This window comes from Oncorhynchus tshawytscha, linkage group LG11 (genome assembly GCF_018296145.1).
Source record: "Oncorhynchus tshawytscha isolate Ot180627B linkage group LG11, Otsh_v2.0, whole genome shotgun sequence".
NCBI classification, from domain to species: domain Eukaryota; kingdom Metazoa; phylum Chordata; class Actinopteri; order Salmoniformes; family Salmonidae; genus Oncorhynchus; species Oncorhynchus tshawytscha.
In genome coordinates, this window is record NC_056439.1 from 28088792 (window position 1) to 28100935 (window position 12144).

The 12144-nt window shown below is 40.2% G+C and overlaps 1 protein-coding gene across 1 annotated transcript in view; it reads left to right on the forward strand.

Annotated features, from left to right (window-relative positions):
- ldah (lipid droplet associated hydrolase) overlaps positions 1-12144 on the forward strand; it is a 74412-nt gene that overhangs the window by 6499 nt on the left and 55769 nt on the right. Inside the window, exons 3-4 of the mRNA XM_024437116.2 lie at positions 7854-7988; positions 11708-11877. Coding sequence (XP_024292884.1) covers positions 7854-7988; positions 11708-11877 — 305 coding nt within the window. The remainder of the gene's footprint in view (positions 1-7853; positions 7989-11707; positions 11878-12144) is intronic.

Below are 12144 nucleotides of genomic sequence, written 5' to 3' on the forward strand. Positions count from 1 at the left end.
GGATGAATTGAAACGCCGACTGCGAACAAGGCCTAATCGCCCAACATCAGTGCCCGACCTCACTAATGCTCTTGTGGCTGAATTGAAGCAAGTCCCCTCAGCATTGTTCTAACATAATGTTCCGAAATCCAACAAGCATTCCAACATGCACCCGCAATAACATCTGCTAAATATGGGTATGTAACCAATAAAACATTTGATTTTGATCTTGTTGAAAGACTTCCCAGATGAGTGGAGGCTGTTATAGCAGCAAAGGGGGGGGCAGCTCCATATTAATGCCCATGATTTTGGAATTATAGGTTTGACGAGCAGGTATCCACGTACCTTTGGTCATGTAGTGTATATTCCTTAAAATTTTTACATGAAAATTTGTTCGTAAAAAGTTTGAAAACTTTTAATACCAGCACCTAATATGTTGTGTAATGTGTAGGCGAATGTTCTATATTCTGTGTGATTGTGTTGTGTGTGAGCCTCTGACGTCTTGATTTCCTCCTGAGGATCAATAAAGTTTAATTAAATAAAACTGATAAAAAAAGTAACCAAGAGCAGCTCTCTTTAGCCTGAAGGGTAAATAGATAGGATAGCCTACTTGATACATAGGCCACCCTCATCGGCCACCCTCCATCAATATATCCCTCCAACCTCCCTCCAGGCATCCCTCCATTCTCAACAGATGGAGGAGAGTTAAAAAGGTCAGCAAGATCAAGGGAGGGAATGGCAATCAAATGTTACCTCCAGGTTACATTCCAAAATCATTCCACCAAATATTTCAGCAATGTATGAAAAAAGCTAAACCAATAACTTGGGCTGACATTCCAGTGCTAGCCCTCAATCCACATGCCACAATGCTATTAGAGGTACCAGGCATGTTACTATTCGATAAGCGTTTGAATTGTGCCCCTGTAATACCACCGTGATTAAAGTGAGTTAAAATACATATTTTAAGGTGCAGTGACTGAAGTCTAAGATTTACCACTGCTCATTGATAACTTAAACTGCTTGATTTTTGCAGAATAAGCCTACAAGGCAAATGTGTTTTTGGAAGTATAACTCAATCTTTGGAAGTGCAGTGGAAGCTCTAAGTGCACTGCAGGTGCGGGACTACGTCATTGCTGCGGTACTTCTGGCACCAAGCCGAGAGGTCAAAGACGCTAGGGAGGGAGGTCTGCACAGTGTTCAGCTCAGCAGGCCCAAATTTATAGGCACTAGAAAAGCGCCCTTTCTGGTGAGGGAAGAAGGGAGGAAAGATAACAAGTGGGAAAGACTGGGAGGGGTTGGTTTGACTTTTCCTTGAATTACTCAAGCTTATAGGGATTCAGGAGTTGTCCTCTTCAAAAACTGATACATTTGGTCACGAGACATCTGTATTTAAAGAATTAGGCCTAATAGATACCCAATGGACTATTGTGTAATGAGTCAGACTCACATTAAGGTAGTTACAGTATGTCACTACATTAATAGTGCATCATCATGTGTCACTCTCTTATTGCCAGTGTCTGCTATATATATATTTTGGACCTGAACTGTGGCTAACAGTGTATTCCGTTAAAGGTGCACTATTCAGAAATTGCTCTACCATTTCCTGGTTGCTAAAATTTTAATTGATCGCATAATTTCAGTTTATGTGACAAAGCAAGCAAGTATAGTGTAGTCATTGTACCATCTAAACCGCTGTGAAATATACTTTCCATAACCAAAAATATCAGTAGCTGGTGTACAAAACTGAAAGTAAAAGACGCAAAACCTCAACTTTAGAATGGGAAGCATAGAAATAGTGCCCATAGAACAGATGTATCACTTCTTAGACTTGCTTTCAATGAGAATGACAGATCTATAACTCATGTCTATGTGAATTTGGTTGGGTCGCCCAAATATTTACATATTACAGCTTTAAAGCGACAGACACACTAAAACAATAAGAATGTACTTTTATTGAGTTATTATATCTTATAAACAAAGAATATTTGATTAAATAATGGATATTTCCAACAATGTAACATATAATAATAATAATAATAATAATAATGAAATAACTGTTTTACTAACTTTAAGCTCTTACTAACTTATTCCCTAATCAAGAAGACTTCTGACTTTCTTTCCTTCTATAGGCTGTCTGCTTCGTTCCTCCTATAGAGGGAGTGGTGTTACTGTCACAGAGTGCTAGTTGGGGAAGGGAAACATATTAAAGTGTGGATTCAAGCCTGACAGCTCTCTCTCTACCCATTGTCTGCAGTTTGAACAGATGCAGGACCTCCCCTGGTATTTGATACTTTGACCCACAGATCTCTTTAAAGCATTATAAAGTAAACACCTTCTTCCTTAGGCTGAATGAAATACCATTATAGCCTCATAATTTGTCTGGGTTGACCCTGCAGACTTAAGGAGCATGTAGTTCACTCTGACTGGTTAAATAAACAGATATTATTTATATGTAGTAAGACATTACATTACTTACTGGCTGCTAACCCTTTCAAGTTTTTCTTTCCCTTTTTTTGTCAAGAGTTAGAATTATGTATTTAAAATACATTTTAAGAAGGCCATCTGTGAGAACCCCAAGAGAGCAGGGTGTGAGAGGAGATTTAGTAATAAAGAGAGAGTGAATGATGACTGTCAAGTCAAGACCCCTTTCCTGCAATGTGCAGCGTCGTCACAGACAGTTATGAAGAATGGCCTAACCAGTGAAGAGTAGCGTGCTGCTTATCCTTCATCTCCCTGTATATCCTTTACCTCCCTGTAGTCTGTAATATTTATTGTATCAGTTACATTTTTGGTACCAGTTGCTGAAATCAAAAATAGTTTTACATTTCCCAATTTCTTTAGGTGCATTTGGGTACAGTGTGCTTGTGAAGTCCTCATTGTAGTCTAAATTAGTTATGACTTGTTTAATGGCTAGCCAACATCTGGTGTGGCCTTTGCTGTTGCGGTAGATGGTGTAACTTCGTCGGAATTTCCCATCGCTGTCTCATCGAAAACAATGACATCTGAATTTCGTCCTGATGTTGTGCTTTACCTACAGTACCTGAGTACCACAAACGGAAACCCTCTTTGCTCCCACTACCTCAATACCTCTGTCATGGATTATTCAGTACTCAGGTGTTTAAGAGTCTTATTGTGGAGTTAAGTATTCAGGCTTTTCCCTCTCAACCACTGACTCATGATTCTGTGAGACCTCAGCCATCTCTCTCCATCAACTCATTTGTAACCCATTGTTAGTTCAGGTTTCTTACTATGTGCTCTGTCTCTCTTTCAGCCCACAGACTTAACATTGTGTACTAATGTCATTTGTTCTATCCATTTGTTTTTGTCTTATTTTTTCACAAAAGGGGACTTCTGCAATCTCATTCATGACCTCTCTTGAGTGAGAGGTACACTCGTCGCAACATAGAACCCACGTAATCCGCCCCTGGTCCATCAATTGGCTGTGAACACCAGACAGATGTAACCTCCAGCGATTCACATTCCAAACTCGGCTTTGCTGATAGAGACAGATGTTGGGCCCAAAACTCAAACTGAAGCTTATGTTCATAAAGACCAAGAATCAGTTGAAAGTTAATCTGTTCACATCCCAATTATGTGTTCAGATTCGGGTACCTGTCTACATTTTGCAAAAGCGCGGTCTGAGGTGTGGTCCCAGACTGCTACAGTATAAAGCTGTTTTCTTTTCTACACTTGCCCCGAGTTCAAACTTATTCAAGCTGTGTGACAGTGGGATTCAGGGGGCCTTCATTACTTCTCTTGGGAGTGCAAGCCACAAGCGGGATAATGGGGGCGTCTGTTGTGGTGCCTAGCAAAAATAGCACTGTCATTTCCAATGGCACATCTCTGGTATGGGCTAGGTTTCTGAAAACCTGCTTCTTGAGCATGTCTGGGGCCATCTGGGAGAGATTTAGAAACCCAGCGTGAATAAAAACATACAAATGTATTTAATCAGTAGGCTAGGAGGGGCTGTGGATGGAGTCTAGAAAAGGGTGCTGCATTTAAGGAAAGCCCATCCCCTGCACACTCCCCACTGTCTGGGAGAAAGAGGGAGTTGACTGTTTACTCAGCTTGTGGAGAGCAGGAGAGAGTCAACACAATGTTCAACTGCGGGAGCCTGGCAGATATGGAGAAAGGTTGCCCAGCGATGAGAGAAAAGAGGGGGCCTTATCTGTCATGGTCGGTTAAAGGGGAAAGTTGGATTTCACGTTCAAGAAGGTCAAAACAAAGTGATGGTGTCCATTCTAACTGAATCTACTACAGTGGAGGCATGAGCTTTCATGAGATTCAAATGAGTTGTTTTTTCACTGATCATCACAACCTAGGCTTACTCCTGTCAATGAAATGAATAAGACTGAATAAGTTTCCACCTCCCTGAACTATTTCTAGGGGAATTGTCCTTCTAATAACTTGTGCTTCATAAATACAGTGCCTTCAGAAAGTATTCACATCCCTTGACTTTTTCAACATTTTGTTGTGTTAGAGCCTCAATTTACAATTTCTTAAATACAACTTTTCAGTCACTGGCCTACACACAATACCCCTTAACGTCAAAGTGGAATTAGGTTCTTCAAATTTTTTACAAATTCATAAAAAATTGAAAGCTGAAATATCTTGAGTCAATAAGTATTCAGCCCCTTTGCTATGGCAAGCCTAAATAAATTCAGGAGAAAAAATGTGTACAAGTCACATAATAAGTTGCATGGACTCTCTGTGTGCAATAATAGTGTTTAACGTGGTTTTTGAATGACTGCCTCATTTCTGTACCTCACACATACAATTATCCATAAGGTCCCTCAGTCAAGCAGTGAATTTTAAACACAGATTCAATCACAAATTCCAGGGAGGTTTTCCAATGCCTTGCAAAGAAGGGCACCTCCCGGATAAAAAATAAATGGAATGGAGGTAATCACAGAAAAAATCCTAGAGGAAAATTTGGTTCAGTCTGATTTCCACCAGACACTGGGAGATGAATTCACCTTTCAGCAGGACAATAACATAAAACACAAGGCCAAGTTGCTTACCAAGAAGACAGTGAATGTTCCTGAGTGGGTAAGTTACAGTTTTGACCTAAATCTGCTTGAAAAAAATCTATGGCAACACCTTAAAATGGTTGTCTAGCAGTGATTAGCAACCAATTTGAAAACGTTTGAAGAATTTTGAAAATAATAATGGGCAAATGTTGCACAATTCAGGTGTGGAAAGCTCTTAGCGACTTACCCAGAAAGACTTGCAGCTGAAATTGCTGTCAAAGGTGCTTCTGCAAATTATTGACTCAGGGGTGTGAACTTATGTAAATGAGATATTTCTACATTTAATTTTCAATACATTTGCCGAAATGTCTAAAAACATGTTTTCACTTTGTCATTATGGTGTGTGTAGATGGGTGAGATTTTTATTGATTTAATCCATTTTGAATTCAGGCTGTAACACAAAATGTGGAATAAGTCTAGGGGTATTAATTATTTCTGAAGGCACTATATCTGTACTCTTCTAAGTCTATTTGCCTCCCATATTTATTTTTGTACACTTGGCTCAGCAGAGAAGCTTGCTTGCTCTCACACAAAGTGTTGTGCAACATCTTCAGCTGCATTTGGCTCTTGATTAATGACTCAGGATATGTGAATGAAAATATGAAAACACTACCGAGAACTGCGGCAAGTGTTCTGAACTGTAGTGAGAGTTCAGACTCCGACTACAGGTTTTATCCCATATCCCTCACCCTCAAACCACTGTTTATCATTATTTCCCACAAAAGTCTCATCTATGGTAGGTCCATGTACTTTATGGTTGCCGTCACCCACCTTAGAAGAATAGAGTTGAACTCCTATCCTAAATGTTTAGGATGGTTTCAAGATTGCATCAGCTTTCACAAGGAATCCAAGTCCTTCTGCCAGGCAAAATAAGACAAGTTAATTATTTTGCTGATATTAACTGTGTGATTGTTACTTATTAGCTTGTTAGCTTGATGGGAGCATGTGGTTAGCTGCTTTCAGAATGCAATACAAAAACATCTAGATTCACATCTGTGTGTTGCAATGGCTTTACTTCGTCCTGAAGACATACCAGGGGGAAAAGTATGGGGTCTGCGTGTTGCCAGTTATTTCGTATGTGTTTTATACACACCCAATATTCATAAAACTAATTGGATGTATTTTGGGGATAATAGACAAAAATGAATGTAACAGAAGCAATGTGTTCACTCATTGACTGTATTTTCTCCCACCAAGAAATGTTCCAACATTCAATTTTTAACAGTGGCATAAGAACTATCCTACCAACAAACAACTCAACACCATTTTAACAAACACACCATCCAGGTGAATTTTATCCAAAGTGTTAGATTGCTTTAGCTAATTGTTCCACATGCTTTAGCCTAAATGTGGCATGTTATTGAACGATGATTGTCTATGTGTTGTTGTAACACTCCTAATGGGAGTGTTCTTCCAAAGATTGCATCTGTGGCTCTCTCTGTCAGCACCCTCTCACGGGGGCTGTTATACATTGAACGCTCATGAAATGACACTTACAGGCAAAATCATCATAACAAAAAATTCCAAAATAATGCAGTTAACACACATCCGGATAATACGCACTCACGCTTACAGTATACATCAAAATATCATATATATGCCTACAAGCAACTCAAACAAGCACTATACAAAACATTGACGAACATTTGTCCTGTTGGACAAAAAAAGACAGACCACACAGAGTAGCCATTGTTCTTTAGCAGCTGCTATACAGTTTTCTTTACACTTTTATCGCACCCTGATAGTCCGAAATAAACCCCCACCCAGGATAAACTCTCTTTTTTTACCTATGGAATAAAAGTCCCTCTTTGTTCTGTGTAAAGATATCAGTACCATGAGCTAAATAAAGTTCCTAGCTAGCAGCTGAGCTGACAGTGCTACCTATGACATGCTGCTGTATGGGGGCTGATGAGATTGATGGCAAAGGCCAGGGAATGACAGCCATTACATGGCCAACACTTTGTTGTCATGCGTGACATCTTCAAGAGTAGAGAAGAAAATGATTAACATACTAAGAAGTTGGTACGGTTGGCTGTCAATATATGTTTTATAGCATTTAGTCATGTAGCCTACCTCCATAAAGTGTAGTTTATGTTTTTGTTATGGATGTGCATCTTTCCCTTTCAAGATGATTTGATACAAATCTGGAGACATGGGCTCTGATACAATACAGGAATGATATGTTTGAGTATAAAACGATTCGGTTTGATTAGAGAATGAATCAAAGTGATTCTGTGCGATACGATTTGATGCACTAACATTTGTTTCATAAACACATTCATTTTCCATTCTAAATAAAAAATCTGCTGCTGTTGTAGCTCATGAGCTGAGCCTCTGAGCTGACTTGTGTGTGTGTGTGTGTGTGTGCGGTTTGTGTGTAAGTAATTATGTATGTACTGTAGGCACCTGATCTGACCCATAATGGAGACTAGGCATCTACCAACCCGCTACCACTATCAGATTAGGGGAGGGCAAGGTAGCCTATGTATCCAACACTGCGGTTTGTGGTCCACAGACAGATGCATTCGTATCTTTTTTGTTGTTGTGTATTTTATCTTTATTTAACTAGGCAAGTCAGTTAAGCACAAATTCTTATTTTCAATGACAGCCTAGGAACAGTGGGTTAACTTCCTTGTTCAGGGGCAAAATAACAGATTTTTACCATGTCAGCTCGGGGATTCAATCTTGCAACCTTTCGGTTACTAGTCCAACGCTCTAACCACTAGGCTACCTGCCGCCCCAACTTGTGAATCTGTGAATCGCTACATCCCTAGTTTTTAATCATGTGGTGTTACATTTGCAGAGCACTTTATGATGTTTATAGTGTTTTTGGCATCTTTGCAGGTAACCCAGGTGTGGTTGGCTTCTACAAGACCTTCATGCAGACGCTTCACCAGACATTGGGGCGGCGCTACCCTGTGTGGGCAGTGAGCCATGCTGGACACTGTGTGCCTCCTGATACTATGGATATGATTGAAGGTACATAACTAATTCATATCTCTTATTGAGAGTGCTTTGTGCAGCTGGACTTTCTATGAGTCCTTATTGCTGGTGTATCCACAATGATCCACTTCCACTTATTCACATCAACAGTACATCTCCTGACCACTAATGACTGATTAGCTAGCTTTGAAATGGGCAGGTCCTTGTTAGCTCACTCTCCAATACAAAAGACGATGCTAAGGATGGCGCAGGAGAAGAGGAATGTTAGCTGAGCTGGACGAGTTAGACTGAGCCAAGGGGCCTCTCCCTCTCTAGCCAGCACCACCATATGAGCCCTGTAATATTCATTCATAAAGCAGTGAGGACGTTTTTATTGTGCCTGATACATGGGAAAGACATTACCAAGCCCTCACATGTAGTAAGTTAAATCCCTTCTCTGAGGACTCATGAGATACATTGGACGATATAGTTTGGATCTGTCCACCTTGAGAAGGACAAAGGACAAATATATCCATCTTGTGGGTTTGTAAAGGACAGATAAGTGTGTAGGTGTAAGTTAACATTCTGTCAAAGTGTACCCTGGTAGGTAGACTCATTTGGATGTGCGATAACTAGCGTGAGTTCTGATGATAACTTGACGGAATTCTTGATTTCCAGGCTTCTCTTTACGTAGCTCAAAAGCCTGGAGACAGACATGACAAAGTCACGTAATCAGACAACCTATTTTGACCATATAGATTCCAATGTTGAATTTGCAGATGTCAGATGATTATGGTCATGACACAATATATATATTTTATTATAATGAGAAATAATGATGTAATACTTAGTATTGTCCAGAGGTTTGGTAGAGTTAGTCTAGATTAAATAGACATTCATGTAACAAAGTGAAGCATTGAACAGTTCCTCTTTTATTGTGAACACATGGCACACACTTGTCGAAACTTCCAACTCATAAATGATTCATGGAACACACAAGGCAAAGTCTGGAGATAGTCAATAGATACAGTAAAAATAAAATCAGACAACCCTGCCAATTCGTAGCATGTCATCCGATCATCAGAGAGAATAAATGAAAACCACTCTGTTCAGCCTGGTGTTCTAGGGGGTGACAATGAGCAGCAGCCCTATCTCAAGATGGGCAGGGAAGGACTCATCTTTTATCCCAAAACCTCAACAACGGCCCTGATTAAGACCAGAGAAAGGCTCAAATTGTCTAGCAGCAAGTCCTGTGTTCATCTCAATAGTCCTTCATCACGTCTTTCCATTTGGTGAGATGCCCTTATCCAAGGAAATCTGCTCACTCTGATTAGGATTTACTGTAAATACTACTAAATAATTTATCTGCTTGTGGCTATGATAGCCAGGCTAGACCTGCACGCTCATGTGGTTATCATGCAGTATTATTCCAGCATTACTAACTAGGTGTTCATTCTTAGGATGGCACTTTCCATATCCACTCGACTATTACCCACATCCAACATGGAAACACAAACATGTCTGACATATCAGCTTCCTTTTCACCTCTCTTCTTGCGGCTTCAATCCAAGCCTTTGGGGATTTACCACCCTGGTCAACCCCTTGAATGCTTGCCATTGATTTACAACTTGTCAAAGAGCATTCAGTTTGCTAAGGGATAGGGTGGCATCGTAGAGCAGCAGCTTCTAAAACCTCTGGGACGTCCAAGGAAAGGCCTCGCCGATACAGAGAAACCCATACAGCATTGATTGGGCCTCCTCTGACTTTCCAGTGACTTGTGCAAATTAAAGACTGGCAGTTATTATTATTAACAGCTAATGCATACTTGATGAAGTTGAAAAAAAGTTTTCCAGTTTTGGAAAAACAAACAAGAGTAATAAAAAAAAGTGCAGCATTTAAGGTTCTATTCCAAATCTTCCAGTGGTAGAAGTGTTCCTGTGGCAAGGCAAGTTTTACTTGATGGTTTTGATGACTGTAAAAATATCTGTTAATGCAAACACAGGGAACATTCTCCCTGTGCCAGCATCAATAATCCATTCCTGGGTCACGGGATCCTCCAGGGGCCTCAGATCTCATTCATTTTGTCAGAATGAGTTTGCAACGCTACTTTTCACCAGCAACTTTCTCACTTTGATATGGCTAAATTGCACACTATTAATGTCCAGAGTACTAAAACACGCATTCAGAAAATGTAATCCCCCCCAAAAAATGCTACACCAGCCAAGGTCTAATATCACGAGAGGTTTTTATGGAGACTTTCTGATTCCAATTATGCTCCCACCGCTATCGTCGGTCACGTCTACAACTCCATGTGATTTTTGCCATGGATATTGGTTGGTTGATTGTTTGAGCATATCTTTTGAAATAAGTGTTGGAGACAAATGGCACAAAATAGTCGAAATTTGCAATAATGACTTAAACCTTTTTGTTTACCACCACTTTATGACATTTTGGTCTGATGCCCAGCTTTTCAATCGGATCAAATAATTTCAAGACAACCTTCACTTTATCTTGTTTCCTGAACGCTCGTTTTTTTATGCAAGGTCGACAAGTGTGGGCTACCACTGTGGTACAGATGTTGAACCCAGCTTCACAAACCCTTTTGAGAAGGAAGTTTGTATTCTGAGAGGAAGTATGCACAGTACAGGACCTAGGCTGTTGCTAATCTCCTTCTCATCTCTTTCTCCGTATCCTCGTCAGCTTCATTAATGGTGCAACCACACCCAATTACAGAGGAGAGAGTACCAAAAAAAAGAGCCTACACCTCCCATGTTGCAATCAGTAACACCACAAGTTAGGTTTCTTTTGACACATAGGAAATCAGTTACCTTTTCCCTAGAAGAAAAAATGCAGCACACATTTATTGCACATTTGTGAGAAGGCTTTAATCGCTTAACGGGCCGCCCCAGCCTGGGATGTTCTTTCTCTTGCCAAGAGGATCATTATGTTGTGTGGGGGAATTTGTCTTTGCCATATGTTATTCTTTATTGATCCATTAATCACAATTTGCACTCATTTTGTTTTTTCCATTATACAGTAAGCATATCCCCAACCCCCACAACCTTCCCCACCCGATCCTTATGCTGTCTGTACAGAACGGCTGCTCCAAATTCCACTCTGAAAGAATCAAACATCAAGTCCCTCACCAATTATGTTAAATTCTATGCGGATTGATTTTTTTCGTTCTGAAATTAATTTTGAATTTGTCTTTTCCCGCCCGCTAAATCACCATAGACACTTTGTATTCTTCCTTTCAGTCTTTCTTACCTTCTCTTTCATCATCTCTCCATCTCCTTTTCTCATACCCTCTAATCATAACATTGTCTTGGATTTGACTGCTCTGCACAGGTAGGGAATTGTTAACCGCTTCCTTCAAAGTTTTGTTCTCTCACTAGATTTTCAGCATTATATGATAAAATATCGTTAAATATATTTCCAACAAGATTACAGAAATGAAATCAAGATGTTTCTAGAGTACTTCCTAACTTCGATTGCCCTTTGGATGTTCTTGTTTTAATTTTGTTGTCAAAGGGTCCTGAGTACTACTAATGAGAGGACATCAGTGAATGAAACAGTGAACATTACCGTAACATGATGTCCCTGGGCCTATGTTGGGGTGATCCATGTGCCAAATGTAAATAAAGACTATCTTGTGTACAGAGACATTGATGAATGATGCTGGCTCATGTCCTTGATCAGAATGATTTGGGTGATGGTGAAATAGATGTCATACTGATATAATACTGAATACTAATGATGAACCTTGATCTTTGTAGACCCAACAGTGATGGCAGCGGGGGACGTGTTTGGTTTGAACGGGCAGATTGAGCACAAGCTGGCCTTCCTCACGGAGCACGTTCCCAGGGACTCTCGCCTGGTCCTGGTGGGCCACTCCATTGGCTGCTACCTCATCCTGGAGATGATGAAGAGGGATCCTGAGCTGCAGGTGAGTCCTCACTTTGATTCAAGTAATACTGTAGAAGTGAAGTTGTAGTGTAATGTCTATAACATGGAGATTTGTCAAGCTTTAAGTGATCTATGAAGGTTTTCATAGATCTCTACAACCTTCTTGACCCACAGTTGACCCGCTTTTTATGTTCATACATTAGAATTACTGAATTCATTTACCACCATGATAAGCATTGATTCCCAAATAGCTGCCTCTGCTTCATGGTACTCTGCTGTCCAGTGATGGGTTAGGCTGATTCCAGGG